The sequence below is a fragment of the Podarcis filfolensis genome, assembly GCF_964270895.1.
Source record: "Podarcis filfolensis genome assembly, chromosome: Z".
In the NCBI taxonomy this organism is placed as follows: domain Eukaryota; kingdom Metazoa; phylum Chordata; class Lepidosauria; order Squamata; family Lacertidae; genus Podarcis; species Podarcis filfolensis.
The window spans coordinates 31563524-31585280 of record NC_139617.1 but is presented as its reverse complement, the minus strand read 5'-3'; the positions used below and the strand labels follow the sequence as shown (position 1 = coordinate 31585280).

The following is a 21757-nucleotide window of genomic DNA, read 5'->3' as shown; positions in this document are numbered from 1 at the left end:
AGTGGTTGGGACTTGTGGGGAAATCACAAAATTATAGGGTGCAAATATTATCCACTTGGGTGCATGATTTCAGCTTCCTCAGCATTTAGCATTTCTTAGCAGCATTCCCCACATTTTGTTCTACAGCTTTTCAGGGCTCAGCATAAACTACAAGTGTTGAAGTTCTTGGGGACCTGCATTATTGATGCTCTTCTGAATGGGCCGGTCCTGAGTGACATTCTTTGTGGAGGATGTTCCTGTGTTGATGCTGTCAAGAATACTGCAGCTTTGCATGCCAGTATTCCCCAAATTGCCTTTCCTGTGGTGTCTATCCCTCCCTCCCTCAGCCTACCCCATCCTAACTCATCACCAGAACTGATGCCTTCCCCCCCACCCCCACTCCCCAGGAGATAAGCTCTGTGCACCTGGGCTTCCAAATTCTGTGAATTTCAAAATGTTGCTTAGAAAATCTGGGGTTGTCTTTTTTGTTGTTCATTTACTTTAGTGCGAGGTTATGAGACATGGTGAATTGGTATAAATTACCTCCTTAGAGATAGGCACGCTAAAGAGTGCCTTCAGGAGAGTAACAGTGAGAAATCAGGCAGAGAAAAGAAAGGCAGAAATGAGAAGGAAATTTTAAAAAAAATAAAAGCAGCACAGCTCATATCCTTAAAAAACAAGAACAGCATTTGTCTTTCATATACCTGTCCCAGTTAAGGGCATCATCTGTGATATGGGTGTACTCAATCATGAGTGAGATACTCTGTCCCTTTTACTTCTTCCAAAAAGCAGTCATGGCTTTCCCAGTTTGTCTTGGGAGGAGCTGCTGGTCCTTCTTGCTTAGGGACATCACTTCTTCCACCTAAGAACAATTGAGCTTGGGTGGATGGGTGGGAGAAAGTGGCCACATTTAATTTCCCCAGTCCTTTCCCTTCTAGGATCTCAGTGTTGATGTTGGTTTGGGCAAACTCAAATGCCTCCTTTCAGCTGATCCCCAAACCATCTCAGTAATGAATTGTGGAGCATAGAGAGAACTATGTTTTCGTATTGCCACAGATTTGCAAGGTCTCTCTAATGGGACATGTGCGGGGGGGGGGCATAGTGAAACACAGGTTTTACTGGTTTATTGTTGTTAATCTGTCTGCAACCAGTGTTGTGAATACATCTAAAATTTGCTTTTATGATGCACTGCCGTTTCATATGATGTATTATCCTCCTCCTCTTTTTTTGGGACACTGCTTGGATAGTTTGACGTTCAGCTTACTAAAAATTTTGCACACACAAAAAAAAGAAAAAAAAAAGATTCCCAAAGGGATCAGCTGAAATGCCACAAAAGCAGTTTATTTACTGTATTTGAGTTATACCCAGTATTTCAACAAGTTCCCAAGGCATATAATGAGGGATGATGATAGGGAAGCATAATTGAGGATGACTGTAAAACCCAAACATACCAAACAGCAGCAAAGCTTCGGACAGAGTTTAAGAGATGCATCTACAGCACTCTCTACAGCTGTACAATGAAGCTGCCAGATACACCTCTGTGGGGAGGGAGTTCCACAGCTTAGGGGCTGCTGCAGTGAAGGCTCCCTCTCCAGGCTACACACACAACTCAAGTTTCTGGTGGCAATGGAGGAACCAAGAGGGCCACTCCTTTGCCAGTTTTAGCACCCATGAGGGTCTGTAGGGAAGCAGGTAGCCTTTTAGATATTTATACACAGACAATGTCTCACTGGCACCCGCAAGAGTTTCAGGGAGGTTGCTTAGCTGGACACAAGCCTGAGACACACATTTCATTATGGTGTGTACCCAGGGGATTTTATTTAAAAAGGTGAATATTTGTTGAATACTCGCAGACATTAAATCATAAAGGACAATATTTAAATTCATCAAACGAAAGAAAATAAAACTTAACCAAACATACTGTTTTTTAAAATTAACTTAATTACTTTAAAAATGCAAATTTTAAAAATGAGGCACAAAAATCCCAATTTTTTGCTTTAGTGATAACCAGAGGTATGGTCAGCTCGGAGGCATGGTGGAAAAAAAGAGTTTCTTCACAGGCAGAAGGAAATACAAAGGAAATACAAAGCAAGTGACCACACACAAAGAGTCCTCTCTAGGAAGCTCAAGAACTCTTCATTTACTAGCCCTGTTCTTGTCTACATTTTGCTTGCAGACCCCACAAAACAGGCTTAACTTGGCTGGATCTCCCTTTTACAAACCAAAATACCACCCTGCACTTAAAGAGAGCTTACTCTTTATTTTATTTTTAAAAAGAACTACTCATTAGTAGAAGGAAATTTCTTTCTCAATATTTCCTAAAGGAGAAATTTAAATGAGCCAAAATGGTTTTTAAAAATAAAGTAAGTGTTGATGTTTAGTCTCAGTCTTACCAGTGTGCTTCTATCCATTAATACTTGTCCCCATCAAATACTTTAGCTGGTTAATTTGCTATTGGAAGGTTGCATCCATAATATACTAGTCACATTACCCTACTTCTGCTCCCCTATTTCAGTTGGTTCAGTCCATCAAAACCTTCACAATTTGTCTTCCACTTTGCACCTCATCCAGCAGCTTCTCCCTCACTTTTCTCCCCACCTGCCCTATTCCACACAGCAACTGCACACCCCACTGCCCTCATTCATCACCATAGACAGATGCAGGCAGAAACTGCAGATTGATTCCATAGTGCCAGTTGATTTGGAACACCTAGACCACAGACTGAGCAGTCACACAGTTCCCTGGATGTATTGAATTTCTATTTAAATTACAGTAATGGCATGCTGACTATTTTCACTGACCAGGAGAGCAACAGCAGGAATGAACTGGACTAGAGCCACTGACTGTGAGCCCTTGACTGAAACGATCTCACAAGGAAAGGAAGGGCCAGAATTTGCCTGGTTGTGAGGAGCTTCGGTTTACAGTCACCACTCGGGCTGTGCATGTTATGCAGACTCCTACCGGGAGAATGCAGTGACAGTGTGCTAGAAGTATTGGGATCATAGTCCTGACGAGATGTGGCCTTTGCTCTTATAAATACATGCATTTGCTTGTGTGGCATTTCAAAACCTCTGTGGTTACTGAGTTGCCTGAGTCATGTCATTTTGTAGGATGAGATGTCACAGATATTGTTTAAGGAAAGACCTCTTTCATTTCCTGATCTAGACCAAAAAAGGCAGGCAAGTTTTCTACAGAGGCTCCAGTTGGCTGAGATTAGTAAGCCACACTTCCTACCACAGGTGACCATGGTGAAACTGGCTAGGCTAAGCCCCTGTTGAGGCTAAGCCCCTGTTGGGTCCATCACCTCTTGGTGCTTTCCTTTCCCCTTGATGTTCTGAGCCTGCTGCAGCTATCAGCTGTTTAGTCAGAGGCCCATAAAGCACCTCAGGGACTTCCACCACAAAGTGGCCTTTGTGCACCCAACGCCTCCATAATCAAAGAGAGTGGCTGGTCCCCTTGACCATTTTCTTTTCTCTTCCTCCTTGGCAGGTGTGGACGTTCTGCTGGCTAGCACTGCTGCACCCTGAAGTGATGGCATTGACAAGGGTCTGGGCCATACCTCCGCTCTGTGTGACTAGCCTTGGCATTCTGCTGCTGGTTTATGCTCTCCCTGCAGAAGGGTAAGGTGGCAAGAGGCTGGGATTTTATTATATAGCACAGAGGGAGTGAGGAAGGGTCTGGGGTACTCCTTCTCCCTCACTGTACCTGCAACACCCAGTTGCAGTGAGGGAGGCTGTAAGGCAGGCTTTGGGACCCTGGTTAGGTTTCACCTTCTGTCTCTCTAAGACTTGGTCATGGCTCTTTGGAACCAGGAAAATCCCCAGCTTGGTCCTGCAGCAAAGGCATCTAACAATAATCCCACTTTGCCCCACACAGCCACTCTCCATGCCAGCTTTTCTCCTGACTGTGCTAGAGAATGGTTGATCTGAGTAATTTGCCAAGGCGATCTTCCCCATGCCAGAATGGTCAGGACTTTTCCAGAAGCAGTTGAAGTGCCAGGGTCCAAAATGGAATCCTGCATACACAGCAGGCAGCTGCAGGCAACTGACTAACCAGGTACCTGGAAAGCTCCAAAGAGCAAACAAAAAGCAGCTGGCAACCATAGAGAGGGAGAGCAGTGGTTTGAATCACGTGGAGTTGCAAGCGCCCCTTTCCTTCCATTTTGGGAGACCTCCCCAGAGAGTGTTTGCCTGACTTCCCTCCCCTCCCCCCTCCTTTTAAGCTTTCTATTCCTGTCTAAGTGATGACATTGGGAGACCCTTAGAGGAGTGGTAGTTCTGGCCTAGAGTGCCTAGGACAACAGTTTTCCCCATCCCCAACATGATGTTTCCTGCTTGGCAGGGGGTTGGACTCGATGGCCCTTGTGGTCTCTTCCAACTCTATGATTCTATGATTCTATGTCTTCCAGCTGCCAACAGACCCAGCCATCATGGACCCCTGGATGGTGCCAGGTCAGAGAAGACTGCATGGTACCTCATTCACAAGAATTTTAGCTTTGTATCTCATTCAGCAAAAAAACAAAAACAAAACAAAACAACAGCACACACACACACACCAGCACCTCCAACTCAATGCATTGGACACCTTCTCTGTGCTCTCTTCAGCATCTGCTTAAAGCATGTAGATGTTGACCTTTTAAAATCTTTTTTTACTGCTAATTTTAAATATATTTACATGTTTTAAACTGTTTTTATTGCTGCTTTTCATTTTTCTAGTAAACCACTTATATATTAAATAAAATGATTAAACAGTGTTCCCATGCTACTGGTGCCTTCATGAAGATGGTAGCACAAACGTTATTTCTCGAGTACATTTCTGTGATACTTTTGCCTAAAAGAACAGATCCAAGTTGGGTTGCAAATAATAAAACCAGCTCATGATGTGCTGGAACAGAACTCCTTCAAACACACACGCACACATACACCCAAATACAAATAGAGAGTACAAGTTGTACTTGCCCATGAGCTCAGGTGAGCTAGTTTTGTCTGGCAGCTGCTCTTGAGAGGCATAGTCCTTTCTACAGTCATTGGTAGGCAATGTACACAGAATTCTTAGATTATTATTTCCCACCTGTTTGTTGATTTGATGGTTTACTAATTTGTAATCAGTTTGTGTGATGATGGCATTTTAACACAGTAAGAAATGCAACTTAACAATTCTCAGTGAGACTTCTGTAATGTAAACATGTAAAAAGGGTGCCATGTGACCCTACCACTCCTATCTCTGGGGAAGAGCAAGTATGACAAATAAATAAATGAAAATCCACATGCCTGGATGGGGGTGGGGGACAGGACAGAAAGATGAGCATGTGAGGAGGCTGCAGGCCAAGGCAAGAAATGAGTGTGACAAGCACTCTTCTCCTGTGTGAACAAACAGGTTTGGGCATCCTCTTCTGCCTAGAGAAGATTCCAGCATAAATGCAACACTCTGCACCTTCCTGCCTCTCTCTACCTGCACGCTTGGAGCAAGCAGAGGCATCCAAGAGTGATGGGACACATTAGCATTGCTCAAGACACAACTGCAAGAGTTATGGTTATGTCAGCACTTTTGTAGGAAACCCAATCCTCTTCCCAGCTGGCCCAGCATAGCAAAGACTTGGCAGCTACAGCTCATAGCCTGGTAGCAATGATATCATCTGCTTTTCCTTCCCATTTATCACAAATCTCCTAGTAACACTGAGCAGCAAGCAATAAAATTCTGGAAATAGGAAGCTTTTGATTAAAGGCACAGTTTGCCCTTGGAAGCCTCAGTTGTTCTTTGCCAGTCCATGCAGGACAGGCAATTGCCACTACCATTTATCGCAAATGATAGATTAGCCACCAATCAGGTGTAAACACAGGGTGGTATTCAACTAAGTTTTATTCGGGATTGACCTGCTAAAATCAATGGACCCAACTCAGTTATGCTCATTCATTTCAATGGGTCTACACTAAGTAAATAATAGTCAGAAAATAGTTGAAGGCAATCATTTGACAAAGTGGTTGGTTGACAGATCTAACATCAAAATCGGGGTAGACAACCTAAGACCCGTGGCTGGATGTGGCCCAATAGCCTTCTCAATCTGGCCCATGGACATTGTGGGAATCAGTGTGTTTTTACATGAGTAGAATGTGTCCTTTTATTTAAAATGCATCTCTGGGTTGTTTGTGGGGCATAGGAATTCGTTCAATTTTTTCCTTCAAAATATAGTCCAGTCCACCATGTGGTCTGAGGGACGGTGGACTGGTCCATGGCTGAAAAAGGTTGCTGACCCCTGATCCAAGTGAATTAATGAAAAGTGGTGGTGGTTATGGTTACCCATGTGCTTCCCTCCCTCCAAATAGCCAACCCAGAGAAAAATGGAAGGGGTGGAGGAAGGAGTAACAGCTGCTCCATCTTGTGGGGTGGCCTTAGACTGATTCACTATGCCTTCCCAAAGCAACCTCTAACCTTGGGCTCCTCAAGGCTACTGTTTTGTTGCCATAGGTATGGTCTCTGCCACATGCTCTTGGCACATTAGTGGTGAATTTATTCCGCCTTATCAGTTGCTCTGCAATGCTTGCTTGGTGCTAACACATTATTGGTGTCCAGAGGGGCTATAGAGCAAGAAAAGCGAGAGGGAAATAAACAGAGCATTTGTGGTGTAAAAAAAGTTATAAGGTTTCAGTTATGGGAAAGGCACTGACTGGAATGTGAAGCAGTGTGAATGTGCAATTAAAAAGGATGCCTGGAGGGGCCTCTCGTGAGTAACAGCTACTCTGTGTCCAGTTGGAGTTAACATAAGGACATGTGGAGCAGGGCCACGTCCATTAAAGGTAAAAAAGCAGAAAAATCTAGAGAAGGCCTAAAATCAGTGCAGGCCAGGGATGGGATTTTTTGTGTGTGTTTTTGTGTGTGAGCACATACAGAGCATCATTGGAGAAGTGACAGATCTTAACCCTCCTGTTCTCCCTTGATATGGCAGACTCGCTCAAAAGCATGGCCCAGATATTATCGATGATGACAACAAAGACAACATTACCATCTTCACACGCATCCTGGACCGGCTGCTGGATGGATATGACAACAGACTGAGACCTGGGCTTGGAGGTCAGTCTACTTCAGCTAATTGTCTTTGCAAGTTTCATGGCATTTCCTGATGTCACAGCAGGGGGAAAGGTGTGGGGGGTACAAACAAACAAACAAACAAACAAACAAACAAACAAACAAGCAAACATATGGACCATCCCTCCAATCTAACTGCATTTCCACTTAAAGCTGCCTGCCCCACAGCCTCCTTGGACTGCTTGCATAAGGGAAGCCTTCCCCCCCCCCCCAGTTTGGCAGAAGCAACTCCTCCTTGGGAGGGGCTATTAATCCTAGGGCTCCCTGGAGTCTCTTGCTGGAGATTTGTGGTTTCTTGGGATCCTCTCCAGCCGATTACTTGAAGTCCTTCGGCCCAACAGTTAAGATAATGAAATGTTGGTTTCTGATCCAACAGAGGCTGCTTCATGTGGCTGCCTCATCCTTACACTCACATTCATGCACACTCTCTGCTGGCTTGCTCTCTCTACAGAGCCCTTGAATGGGGTAGGGGTGGACTTTTCAAATTTCAGCAGTGCCCTGTGTGAGGCCAAAATTCAGCACCCCTGCCCCTTGCCTTCCGTTCTGCTCAATTTGGTACGTCATAGTTGCAACACCCTGCAACATCCCCTAGGCTTGGCACCCAGTGCAGTGCAAGCAGTCACACTGCTCTAAATCTGCCTCTGAATGGGGGGAAGGAGATAAAGGTATGAAAGAAGAGAGAAATGATCAGCCCTCCTGCAGCAAGACCAGACGTTTCAGTTCAGTCATTGGCATTTTGCTTCCTGCTCACAGGGTCATAGGAAGCTGCCTTGAACCAAGTCAGACAATTGGTCCATCTAGCTCAGTATTGTCTAAAATGACTGCCAGTACATCTGTGGTTTCAGACAGGGTGCCTTCTGCCCTACTTGGAGATGACCTTGTGGAATGAACCTGGGACCTTCTGCATGCAAACCAGATGCTCCGCCACTGAGCTTTAATTGTAGCACATGCTCACTTGCTTAGGCAGACCAGGAAGATGCTCCTGTCTCCCCACCTCCAGTAGCAGGTGACAGTAAGGTGTGGGTCCCACTGGCAGAGGAAGAGGAGTGCGGGGGGAGCGAACCGCCCCTGGCAGCATGATCCCAGTGGGGTGCCATTGTGGCTGCTCCTCCACCCACGCTGGGTGCCATGCCCCCGCAGGCAGCGTGCCACGCTCCTGCGGGCGCTGTGCCACACCCCTGGGATATGTGCCAGCCCTGCCCCACCTGCTCTCTGCCCCCTGGTGCCGGAGCATGAAGCTCCACCACTGGTGGGTCCTTCAGGGAACTTGGAAGCAAGGTGCCACCTGCTACAACTGACGTGTCAGCATCTCATTGCCACACCTAGCATCCGTGTGGATTGGGTACTTCCTATCTGGTTTGTACTGAAATGGGGATCAATGAGGATGTAAAACCAGCTACGGACAAGAGTGTCTGTCCCATGTGCTCTTTGCATTCTGTGCCACAGCTGCAGCAGCTAGACTGGGAATAAATGGCTCGGAGTGTGATGCTGGTCCCTGAACTCATGAAATGAGCACTCAGAGCTCCCAGAAGACAAAATGCAAGTCCACCAAATGACAATACATGAGACACACTAGGGCATTACAGAACTGTGGCCAAGAGGAGCCCCCAGGGCCTTGTGGGAACCTATCACGAAATCACAGTATTGTAGATTTGGAAGGATCTTCCACAATTTCTTTTTTGGATCAATCTAACTAACTAATTTTCTCCCCCCAGGAGGTACTCAGGGGTATGCAGTACTGGCACCTCTTTTTTGGGGGGGGGGTTTTAAAAAGTGTGACACTTTCTGTAACAACTTCATGATGAGTACCAGCACCTATTTTTCTAGAAAAAAGCACTGTTCTCTCTCTCTCTGTGTCTGTCTGTCTGTCTGTCTGTCTGTCTGTCTGTCTGTCTCTCTCTCTCTCTCTCTCTCTCTCTCACACACACACACCTTATAAAGTTGTAGAGTTGGAAGGGACCCCAAGGGTCATCTAGTCTAACCCCCAGCAATAGAGCAATCTCAATTAAAGCATCCATGACAGATGGCCATCCAACCTCTGCTTAAACACCTCCAAGGAGGGAGAGTCCACAGCCTCCTAAGGGAGTCCATTCCACTGTTGGACAGGGCCTCTCCTCCTCCCAGAGGGCAGGGGTTTTGAGCGGGGGGGGGGGGGGGGAGGCGTATTCGGCTCCCTGCTCCTGATTGCTTCTGATTGCCAAGCCTTCCAGCCGACCAATAGGGCTGGCTGGTGGGTGGGGCTAAACGCATTTAAACAGCCGCGGCAACGCTCTGCTCCCAGTCTGTTCCTGCTTTCTTCGGATCTCCCGCCCTCCTTACCTCTTAGGTCAGCTTCTTTTTGCATATTGACCTTGCTGTAACCAATAAAAGTTGTGGCCTAATTTTGCCCATTAACCTAAAATAATGTGTCTGTGTGTCTTATTATAATCCTATGCGGGTGGAGGGTCCTCAATTCACAACTCCTACTGTTAGAAAGCCCTGTTTCACACGACTCTTTATAGGGAAGGCATCCAAGGATGAACCCTCATACTGGATTGTGCTGTGTATTTTCTTGTGGAAGGACATGATCACATTGCAAAGATTAGGTGGGGACCCTATCTTACTGATTTATGTGAAGAGTCCTTTTCAGCTGGTGAAGCCAAAGGCCTTCATCAGTTCTATGAAGGCAATGTAGAAGGGGCACCTCTGCCCTTGGCATTTCTCCTGCAGCTGGTGCAGTAAGAAAACCATGTTCACTGTTGACCTCATGGTAGTACAGCATATTATATGTAAATCATCTATGACATTTAAAAAAAAGTCTTCCTTTAGGTTTGGTTCCTGGTTGTCTAGTGTTGGTTCTTCCACTTATACTAGAGGTTGCAGTTCACATTAATTTGCTTCCTGGGGCCCATAAGATCTGTCTGCAGAACTAGTTCCCCACCTCTCTCTGCCCCCAGAGGTCTTCCAAAGCACCTGATTATGACAGTGCTACAATTTTGATAGTGCTGCAATTCCTGCATTTCAGTGAATTGGACTATATGTCGCTTTGGTTCCTTCTAGCTCTACAGTTCTAGGATTCTATGCTCTCCTCTGCCCTCCTCACTATGTGCACTGACATTCAGTTGTTGCTCTTCAGCTCTGCATGCCTTGATCCTTCTTGATCCTCTGCACCTAGCCTTGATTTGTCCTTTCCTTAACATGGGGTAAGTTAATTCCCAGGCAGGCAAGTAGCTTTGAGAGGAGACTAGGCACTGATATAATGGCCCCTGACATCATAAAAGCATCAGTGTCTACCCTGAGCAGAGAAGGGTGGTGCAGTGGGCCCCTTCTCAGCTCTATGTGGGATGGAGACCCCTTCTCTTTGTGATCTTCATGTTGTGCCACCCGTCCAGGCAGCTCAGTATTCTCACCCCACCCACCATGCAGGCTGGTCATCCTTGTCCAGGAAGGTGCAACTTTAGCTCACACACACTCAGATGTTCCCAGTCTGAGCCCTCTCAGCTCCAGACAGGCATGCAGCCCTGACAGGGTTGTGCGTCTTTGGTTATTTCAATTGAACTATGGCTTGGCAACAGATTAGCCCATGTCAACAAACAGCTCTAAGCCTTTAAATCAAGTGGTGCTAACTTCATTTCTCACTGCAGGGGTGGATGTTCGGGAGACTTCAAAACTCACTAGTGTCTTGAGATATCATGGGGCTAGAGGTGTCCTTTTCTGTGAATGAGAGCAACCAGAGGAGAGGAGAAGGGATGGAGGGATGGAGGCATCTGTTGGGAGGACCTGCTCATTGCATCAGGATTTGCAAATATGTGACCTCACCTGAGAGAGAAGCCTGTGAAGAGAGCCACTACTTGCATTTACAAACAAATCCAAAGCATTAATAAAATCACTGTTTTGTGAATTGAGTGAGTGTTTCATTTAAATGCTTCTCCAAAGGCACTGTGGAGCTCCTGGAGTCTAAACTCAAAATGACTCTATTTTTGCAGAAGGCATTATGTGCTGTTTAAAGGCACTTGTAGGAAGTCATCCCTGATGAATGCCAGAGGGCCCTGATTAGAGGCCCACACACCCCATTTGTGTTTGTTTATGGAATTGGTCATTGTTCAGTGTCCACCACAACTAAGCACAAAAGTGGATCATTCGACCGTAATCCAGGGAAGCAGCAAGCCTGGAGATTTCAAAAAAAGCTAAGGCAGAAATTACACAGGGAAACATTCACCATGCAAATCACCGCTAATTGCTTTCTTCCTTTTTGCTTCTTTCAGATACAGTAACTGAAGTCAAGACCAACATTTATGTAACAAGTTTTGGGCCCGTCTCGGACACAGACATGGTAGGTGCTGTTGGGATGGATTTGGAAGGTAGGATAGGATCAATTATTTATTAATTATCCTTCCTCTTACATGCTTGAGTAATATTAGCATCTAGTTTAGCAGAGTTAAAAATCCCATCCTTTGCAGTATTTACACAGAAACTAGGGGGGAAAGACTGTGTAGCTTTCTATCATTATCCAGGATGTCTTGGGCAGACTGCATCTTCCCCTTTATTTATCCTTCTAAAAAAAACAACAATATAAAAATCTGTTATTTTAGAATATAAAAATATCGTTTAGTTACAAAAAAGTTGCAGACTTGATTCAAGCAGAAAATAGCAGTGAAATAAGTCCAGAAAAATATACTCCTAGATTACAAAATATATGATGTTAGGAGCACACAGACCCTGCATCCTATCCCTACAGTTGCATGATGAGAAAAAGAACATTCTCCGAGCAGGAAGGAAGGAATAAGAATCATATTGCTACTGCTACCTTTCCTGCCTCTCCAAGCAGAGGATGTGACCTCACAGACTGATCTCTAGGAGTTTACAGGGAACTCTATGTGCCTTAGCCTTTTGGTCACCTAACAAACATGGAATTTTATATTTTGACTGGAGCATCATTTTCCCACATTTGTGGAGGTAGAACATAGCGATCATGGCTAGTAGTCATTGATAGCCTTATCCTGCATGAATCCTTATCCTTCCAGACCTTTGCATCTGGTCGTGGCAGGCAAGGTCCCTTTGTGGGGGTGAATGGACATGTACCAGCTGCTGATGGCAAAGTGTAAGTATCAGCTCTTCCCAGGTCAGTGCGGCTGGTGTGTCCTCTCAGCCTCTCCAAATAGCCATCCTTACCCCTGTTCCCTCCCAAAGTGGGTAGCAAGGGAAATGAAGGACAAGCTGTCATGGGAGCTAAGCACCTTTTTATGCTTGGGCAGGTAGGCAGCTCCCGCTTTCTCTACCAGGCATGCCCACTAGAAGAGCCACCTGTTTGCAGCTGATCCTTATTCCATTGGCAGCAAAGAAGAAAAGGGCAGAAGGAGATTCAAAGTGTTTGCTATCATAAGGAAAATGTGAAGGGAGGGATGGCTGGAAGGTTGAGGGGACACAGCTGGCAGAAGTCCTAAGGACTGAATTGAGGCCTCTCTTCCCACAACTGCATGCCTAAATGAAATAGCCTAAATCATTGTCAGAAAGCAGCACACAGAGTTGCTTCTGTGCCCAAAAATCCCAAACCACAGAAAATGCTGATGAGGAATTAGTTCTTCCTGGGATTCCCCAATTAATAAAGGATGATGCAAGCTTTGTGGGTGGGGACCCTCCTCGCCAGGAGAGGTGCTTTTTATGGGCTCCATGCCCTGTTTTCCTTTCGTGTTCTGAATGTGACCATGCTAGTCTGGAGATCTCCAAGCACGTTGAACCAGGGGAGGGGGAGGGGAGAGACACTATAGGGAGTGGCTGTTCCTTCCTTGGCAACTGGATTTGTCTTCCACAGGAAGATCAAAACAGAGCCACCAGTCTATGCTGGTGAGACTTGTGCCTGATGGAGTCAGTCTAGACCATTCTTATGGTAGCCTGGTAGAACTAAGTGTCCTATTCTGCTTGTGCTCTCCACAACCCATGCATATTGCCATTTAGGACAAGGGATGCCATTTCCACAGCCCTTCTGGTGGGCTGCTCAGGAAGAGGAAGACAAGCAGCAGAATTCCAAGTCCCAGCTACTGATTTAAGACTATATAAAATAGGGAAAGGAGAGTGAGAATGAGTGTGCACAATCAAATTGAATATAAAATGCTAAATCAGAATTTTAAAACTGGGCATATACTAAGTCACCTTTGGCTTCCAATGTCAGCTGCACGAGGGACAACAAAATACCAGGACTCTTATCAATAAGAGGTCTTTTGTGCCCAGATGACTTTAAGTGACAGGTCACTAAGCCCAGCCAGTCACAGGACAGCCACATACCACAGGGGTGATGTTGGAGAGAGAGTTTGGGAAGAGAGATTCTTACTCTCTTGTAACAGAGACAGCAGAATGGCAATTGCTCCAAACGTATTAAAACTTGATTAGATTTGCTTCTGCCCTCAACCACCTTTAAACAAAGTTCCCCATGAAAATATTTATGGCTAGAATAAAGACACTTGGCTTTGCAAATAAGTGAAGTGTTTTATGCACAGAGTTTCAGGAGTTACAGCAAATAAGCTCCCATCCTTTGGCAGTAAAATAGAGAAGAATACCCCCATGACTTAAAAATAAAGAACTTTGTTTCCTTACAAAAGGATCATGTAAGATGTAAGCAGTAAAAATCTCTTTGAGAGAGATTCATTCATTTTTTTCTACAGCTGTGGGTATTCCTGGATCCTTTGCTGTCGCTTGAGGCTCAGGTGGCCTCAATGGCGTGGTGTGCCTTCCATCAGCATCAGTTGGTGGCCCAGCTGCACCCATATCTGGACAAGGATAGTCTAACTTCTGTGGTCTATGTTTTGGCAATGTGTTATATGTGGGGCTGCCTCTGAAGACAGTTTGGAAAATTCAGCTGGTTCAGCAGCCAGGTTGCTCACCAGGGCAAGACGGGTTGAGCATATAATGCCATTCCTGTCCCAACTGCACTGCCAATTAGTTTCCAGGCCCAATTCAATGTGCTGGTTTTGACCTATAAAATGCTAAACACAATACTTCAAGGACCACTTTGCCCCATATGAACCAACCTGAACCTTGTGATCATCATTTGTAGCCATTGTGTGCCCCCTCCATGGGAGGTCTGGAGGTTGGCAAGATAAGGACAGGTTTTTTCTGCTGTAGATCCCTGCTTGTGGAATGTTCTAACCAGGGAGGCTCATCTGGTGCCCTGCTTACATACCTTTAGGTGCCAGGTAAAAAACATTCCTCTTCTCCCAGGCCTTAGGCTACTTAAACAAACTATGGGCTTTTAAATGGGGATATTGTTTTTATTTGTATTTTGTGTTTTTATATTGCAAACCACTCTGTGATCCTTGGGTAAAAGGTGGTATAGAAACTAGCAACAACAACAAACTTTTTAGCTTAGAGAAAAGGCAAGTAAGACGTTACATGATGGAAGTTTATGAAATCAGGCATGGCATGGAGAGAGTGGATAGAGAAGTTTTTCTCCCTCTTTCATAACACTGGAACTCTTAGATATCCCATGAAGTTGAATGTTGGAAGGTTCAGGATAGAACAAAGGAAGTCCTCCTACATATAGCACAGAGTTAAACTATGAAACTCCTTCCCCCAGGAGGCAGTGATTTCCCCCCAGTTTGGGTGGCTTTAGAAGAGGATTAGGCAAATTAATGGAGGATAAGACTACCAATGGTACTAGCCATGATGACTATCCATCTTCAGATTTGGAGACAGTGATGCTTCTGAATACCAGTTGCTGGAAACTGCAGGAGGGGAGAGTGTTTTTGTGCTCAATAGGCAACTGTTTTGGTGACTCTGAGAACAGGATTCTGTGTGAGATGGGCCTACTTTGACCTAATACAGCAAGCTCTTCTTATGATCTTCCATTGATATAGACTGTGAAGCTGCTCAGTCATGGGAGCTGGACTCCAAAGGATCAGGCAGAAATTGGAGTGGCTGGCCCAGCAGGGCTGGGAAATAATGTATTATAATATCCCATTTTGAGGAGTTCCCCATCAATAGGCTCTTTCTGGCCCCATCAATAGGCCCTCTTCCTCTGGGGCAAGGAGTTAATTCAGTGTTACTGGAGCTGCTACTTTCCCACTTGGTCCGGCTTCTGACTCTTTCTCTGTCACACTCGCTTTTCTCTCTTCACACCAAAGCAAAGAGCCATAATTTTTCAGTCATCCAAGCCTCAGGGAGTCTCTCATAATTACTTCTAAGGTGGAGCATATTTGAATAAGGAAGCTTGTATAATGAACTGTGGAGAACAGGGAAATGGGAGGTATTGAAGAACAGGGTCCCCCCCCCTCTGCCGTGTGATTTTGAAAAAGGGGCTCAGAACAAGGTGGGCTGGTAAAGAATAATATGGTCACATCCACACAAGCTTGTTTGGGTTCCACAGATGTCATCCATGCATGGGAAATGTGATGCCCCTTTGGGTATTTTCTTTTTTGTAGGGGTTGGCATCTGAACTGAAGAAATGCTGCCGACACTATTCCCTCTCTAGATAGAAGGGCACAGGGCTGACTCAAGGCATGTTGTTGCCTGAGGAGGGCCAGCAAATGCCCCTTCCCCAACCAAGATGCACAAAAGTAGTAGCTTGCAAGGCCAGTCAAGTTATTTTGCCACCTGAGATCCGACAAATGCATTTTCCCTTCCCTGGCAGTCAACACCCCATAGTAAAAAGAGGGATAAGAATGTGATACCTTTTGATGACAACCTAAATCAGCTACGTGAGCCAGCCACATCACTCCGTCCAATGGCATGGCTGGTCTCCCTCTTGCACACACAAACACCCACTCACACATCTTTAGTACAGGGATTATTGATCAGCTACCCTGGCCAAGCCATGAGGAAACTTTGTTTGTGCCTTGTTGTTGGTTGAACTGGACATGTCATTACTATTATTATTTTCAATTAGGCTTGGGTGACTGAATATATTATGGCTCTTTGCTTTGGTGTGAAGAGAGAAAAGAGATTGTGACAGAGAAAGAAAGAATCGGAAGCCAGAGCCAGTAACACTAAATTTAACTCTTTTAGAAGGATGTTGACAAACTGGAACGTGTGCATATGAAGGCAACCAAGATGGTTAAGGGTCTGGAAACTAACCCGTATGAGGAGTGCTTGAAGGAGCTGGGTGTGTTTAGCCTGGAACCGATGAGAGTGAGAGGAGATATGATAGCAATCTTCAAATATTTCAAAGGCTGTCACATGGTAGAGGGAACATGCTTGTTTTCTCCTTCTATGGAAGGTGGACTCAAACCCATGGCTTCAAGTTACAATAATTGAAATTCTGACTAAGCATTTTAAAAAACGTTTTGACAGTAAGAGCTGTTCAGCAGTGGAATGGACTCCGTTGGGAGGTTGTGGACTCCTCTTCCTTGGAGGTTTTTAAGTAGAGGTTGGATGGCCATCTGTCATGGATGCTTTAGCTGAGATTCCTGCATTGCAGGGGGTTGGACTAGATGACCCTTGGGTCCCTTCCAGTTCTAAGATTCTATTATTCTATGATTTGTATAAGGACATTATGATAATGACAGTTTTATTTTAAACCCCTTTCCTAACAATCCCCAGCATGGAATTTGCCTTATTCATGTCTGCCACGCATTGGCTGACATCTTCATCAAGCTATCTACTGTAACCCCAGGTTCTTGCTCCTGGTCCATCACCTGCTGTTGAGGAAGAGAGGGGAGGGAGAAGAACTGCTGGATATTGGTGTGACAGAGACTTTGAGTGGATGAGTGGGTGAGTGGGTGGCTGGAGCACTGGAGCAAGAAGGCTCAGATCCAGAAGTCATGCTGTCTTCCTTGGCTGGAGAACAGGGAGTCAGTCTGTCCATGACTCCTCACATGAAGCTGCTTGCTGGGATAGCCTTGGTCCTGAATGCTCCGATTGGGGTCAGCTGGTTTTAGTTACAGGAAGGAGGCTTCAAAAGCAAATATACTGGTTCAAGGCTCACCATAGCAGGGGGCATCAGAGATGAAGTAGTACTGACTTGTTGCTTGTTGGGGTGTTTCTATTCTTCCAAAGGGGAAGGAACTGGGGGGGCAGAATGCCCAGTATCTGTCAAGAGGAAGAGTAGGGCAGCACTGGATCGGGAGGAGGAGGAAGCAGCAGCAGCAGCAGCAGCAGCAGCAGCAGCAGCAACAACAACAACTGGTCATGTCTTGGGCACCATCTGCACTTACCAGCTGCACCAGCGTTGCCACAGAAACTGCTGCTGAAGGTTTTGTTTGCCTGAACTTGTTGCTGGGTCCTTGATACCACTGATGAATCATTGGGGGGGGGGGAATGCTTGGAGTGCTTGGAAAGAACTTTGCTGCCCTTCCTATTCAGTTTCAGTGTTTGTGTAACTGAGAGGAGGGGTAGGGCAAGAGTATGAAATTCAGAGGAGAGTTGGGATCAGCTCTCTCATGCTCGCACATAGAATCATAGAATTGCAGAGTTGCAAGGACCCACGAGGGTCATCTAGTCCAACCCCCGCAATGCAGGAATCTTTTGCTCAACATTGGGCTTGAACTCATGATTCTGAGATTAAGAGTCTCATGCTCTACCAACCGAAAACATTTTATTTGGGGGTATTTTTTTAAAAAATGTGCATTTTAGTAATTAAAATAATATGCACAAAAAAGAATGGCATTCAGTTAACTGCTTTCTGCCGGTCGTGGGGCCTTGATACAACTTTGCGCATACACATGTGTTACTAGATTACTTTATCCCAGGATCTTCTTTTGAGATACAAGCAGGCCACCAGGACCAAAGCTGGACAGGCGGAGGGAAAGGGCAATGCCTTTGTTTACAGTAGTTCTCTATATTCTTTTTGATTTGAGGAGACGTGAAACGGAAAATACAATCATTTAAACTTTAGCCAACCTCTTTAATTCATATACACTCATACCTTGTGTTATGTTTGCTTCATGATATGTTTTTTCAGGTTGCGTCCCGAGGCAACCTGGAAGTACCAGAAAGGGTTACTTCCGGGTTTCGCTGCTTGCGCATGTGCAGACGCACATAATGACATGCGCATGCACAGAAGTGGAGAATCATGACCTGCGCATGCGCGTGTGCAGACGCACTGCTGCGGGTTGCATTCTATTCATGTTGCGAACGGGCCTCTGGAACAGATCCCGTTCGCAACCAGAGGTACCGCTGTAAAGTAAAAACACATAAAATAAGTAAAATCATAGAATCATACAACTGTGGAGTTGGAAGGGACCTTGAGGGTCATCTAATCCAACCCCCTGCAATGCAGGAATCTTAATTGAAGTATCCATGACTGATGGCCATCCAACCTCTGTTTAAAAACCTCAGTAGAAGGAGAATCCACAATCTCCCAATGGAGTCCAGTCAACTGTCGAACAGCTCTTACTGTCAGAAAGTACTTCCTGATTTTTAGCCTGAATCTCCTTTCTTGTAACTTGAAGCCATTGGTTTGAACCCTCCAGAGCAGGAGAAAACAAGCTTGCTGCATCTTCCATAGGAAAGCCCTTTAGATATTTGAAGAGCGCTATCTTATTTTCTCTCAGATTCCTCTTTTCCAGGCTAAACATGCCCAGCTCCCTCAACCATTCCTCATGAGACTTGGTTTCCAGACCCTTGATCATCTTGTTTGCCCTCCTCTGCACATTTTCTAGCTTGTCCATATCTTTCTTAAATTGTGGCACTCAGAACTGGACTCAGTATTTCAGGTCTGCTCCAACCAAGGCAGAATAGACTGTTACTATTTCTTCCCTTGATCAATACTTCTGTTGATATAGCCTAGAATAGCATTAGTTCCCCACCCCACCACACTGCATTACACTCATGTTACCCTTGGGGTCTACTGAGACCCCTAGGTCCTTTTCACAGGTACAACTGGCAAGCCTGGTGTCTTGCATTTTATATTTATGCAGCTCGTTCTTTCTGCCTAAATGTAGAAGTGGACATTTGTCCCAACTGAAATTCATTTTGTTAGTTTGGGCCCAGTTCTCAAATCTGTTAAGGTCATATTGAATCCCATTTCTGTCTTCTGTGGCATTAGCTAGCCCTCCCATTTGGTGTCATCTGCAAAGTTGATGAGCTTCCCTTCAATTCCTTTGTCCAAGACATTTATAAAAACATTGAACTACTGCGGGCCCGGGTCAGAACTCTGCGATACCCCTCTTGTCACTTTTTTCCAGGATGATGAGGAACCAATAATGAACACTTAGGGTTCTGTCAGTCAGCCTTTTACAAATCTACCTCATCCAGCCCACATTTTATCAGCTTCTGCACAAGAATATCAGAGGAGACTTCATCAAAAGCCTTACCGAAATTGAGATACCCTGTGTCCACCACATTCCCCTGATCTACTAAACTTGTAACTCTATCAAAGAAAGAATGAAATTCATCTGGCATGATTTATTTTTGACAAACCCATGCTGAGTCTTAGTAATCACAACATTCTTTTCTAAGTGGTCACAGACTGACGGTTGAATTATCTGTTCTTGGACCTTTCCTGGAACTGATGTTAAGCTGACCTGTCAGTAGTTATCTGGTTCCTCTCCCTCCGCTTTCAAGATGGAGACAACATTTGCTTGCCTCCAGTTTGCAAGGACCTCACTTGTTCTCCAGTAATTCTCAAATATTATAGACAGAGGCTCTGAGATTACAGTACATCTGCAAGCTCATCAGGCCCTGGAGATTCAAATTCATTTTAAGTAGCTGGGTGTTCCCTTACCTCCTATTTTGGGTTGCAGCTCAAGAAGGCAATGGTTGTGGAATGTACAGTTCCAGTTTCAGGGCCAATTTTTATTATGATTCATCCACTTACTTCTCCTGTTCAAGTGTGTGAGTATGTTTAAGCTGTGTGTTTTCCACTTTCAGCCATATCTGGTTTATCAGACATATTTGCCTATTAATCAGTGGTGCCCTGTCTGCAGAAACAACTCCAATCTTTATAGAAGGTGCTCTGGACCATAGTACCAAACACCTTAGTTCTAACTAAAGAGCTCATCCACTCTTACCTTCTTGCCCATGCTTTCTAGGCATAGGTCCACACCTTCCTGGTCTGTGTCCAAGTGCTTGGGTTTTTTGCTGCACCACTTCCCCCAGGAAAACCTACTCTTTAATGCTGAATCAGATCAAATGGCAATTCGGGTTCCCCGCAGATTGCTGTTTGCTCTGATTCAGCAGTAAAGAGTGGGTTTTCTTGGGGAAAGTACCATGACCCAAAAGAGAGAGAAAGCAGTAGGAAAGGGGGTTTTAAAGCACAGATATGTGCTTAAAAATGAGGAGCACAGGCAAGTGAGGATGAGCCCTGACTTGAAAAGGGGAATTGCAATCACCCTTCCTCCTCTATATGTAGCTGTGTAAAAGGCAGATTCCTTGCTATGGTTCATTAGAAAAGGAACTGGAAATAAAACTGCAAATACCATAACTCCATTTTGTATATCCATGGTGTGGCCACATTTAGAGTACTTTGCACAGATCTGGTTGCTTTACCTCTAAAAGGATATTATGGAGTTGGAAAAGGTTCAGAAAAGGGCCACCAGAATGGTCAAGAGGATGGTGCAATTCCCCTAAGAAGAAAGAAGACTTTTTAGTTTAGGGAAAAGGCAAGTAAGAGGCAACATGATGGGAGTTTATAAAACGATGGCATGGAGAAAGTACACAGAGAAAAATTTCTCTCTCTCATAACTCTAGAACTCCTGGACATCCAATGAAACTGAAAATTAGAAGATTTAGGATGGTTAAAAGAAAGTCCTTCACATAACTATGAAACTCACTCTCACAGGAGGAGTGATGGTCACTAACCTGGACGGCTTTAAAAAGAAGATTAGACACTTTCATGAAGGTGGAGAGAGCTAGCAATGGCTACTAGCCATGATGGCTGTGCTTTCATGTTCAGAGGCAGTAATGCTTCTGAATACCAATGGCTGGAAACCACAGAGGGGAAGTGTGTTGCCCTTGTTCATGGCATCTGGGTGGCCACTGTGAGAACAGGATGCCGGACTTGATGGGCCATGGGCCTGATCCAGCAGGCTCTTCTTAAGTTATTCCTGAGTCCACACCTTCTCTCAGTAGATGATCCTTCTACAGTACTGTGTTGTGTCACTTTTAACTGCCACTATTTCCTCCAGAGGAGAATTGTCTTTTTGGAGATCTGTGGCACCCCCTTCCCTCATCTGCATTCCAGACTCCTGGATAGAGGGGAGGGCTGTGAAAGCAGCTTAATCTGTAGATCTGACTAAATTCTACTAGCAGATCTATGTCATCCTCCTGGAGGCAGGCTAGGGCATTGCTGAGAAGGCAAAAAAGGAAGAGCCAAGATTAGCAGCAGGGAGGAAAGGTGGCTGCCAGGAGCAGATTAGAGACAGACACAGCAGCAGCAGGGAGGCAGGCAGGCAGGCAGGCAGAACTTGGCAGGGTGGGAATGAATGCATGTTGGAGGAGAGGTACAGAGGGGGGAAGACTATGGGGCAAATGGAAGAAGTAGTGGAAATGCTGAGGGCAGACCTCACCACACATCTGGTTCCCATGTCGGTGGGAAGAGGAGGATGTGAGCACATTGTTGGGCTCAGAATGCCAAGGACTATCCCAGTTCTCCCCAGGCTCTCTGGCAGAAAGTGGCCCCACAACAATTATGCTGGAAAGGAATCTCTCTGTCTCTCTCCCTCTCCCCCTCTCCCTGGTACCCCAGGCAGGGAGAGGGCTCTTGTGCTTGGATCCCACTTGCATAATCAGCATCTGGTTGGTCACTGTGAGAACAGGATGCTGGACTAGGTGGATCCCCTTTGGC

The 21757-nt window shown here is 45.4% G+C and overlaps 1 protein-coding gene across 3 annotated transcripts in view; it reads left to right on the top strand.

Annotated features, from left to right (window-relative positions):
• LOC310754489 (gamma-aminobutyric acid receptor subunit alpha-3-like) overlaps positions 1 to 21757 on the top strand; it is a 36393-nt gene that overhangs the window by 6241 nt on the left and 8395 nt on the right. For all 3 annotated transcript variants that reach the window (XM_083596460.1, XM_083596461.1, XM_083596462.1), the window contains exons 2-4: positions 3469 to 3599; positions 6923 to 7047; positions 11307 to 11374. In XM_083596460.1, the coding sequence (XP_083452586.1) occupies positions 3511 to 3599; positions 6923 to 7047; positions 11307 to 11374 (282 nt within the window). In that variant the 5' untranslated portion in view covers positions 3469 to 3510. The remainder of the gene's footprint in view (positions 1 to 3468; positions 3600 to 6922; positions 7048 to 11306; positions 11375 to 21757) is intronic.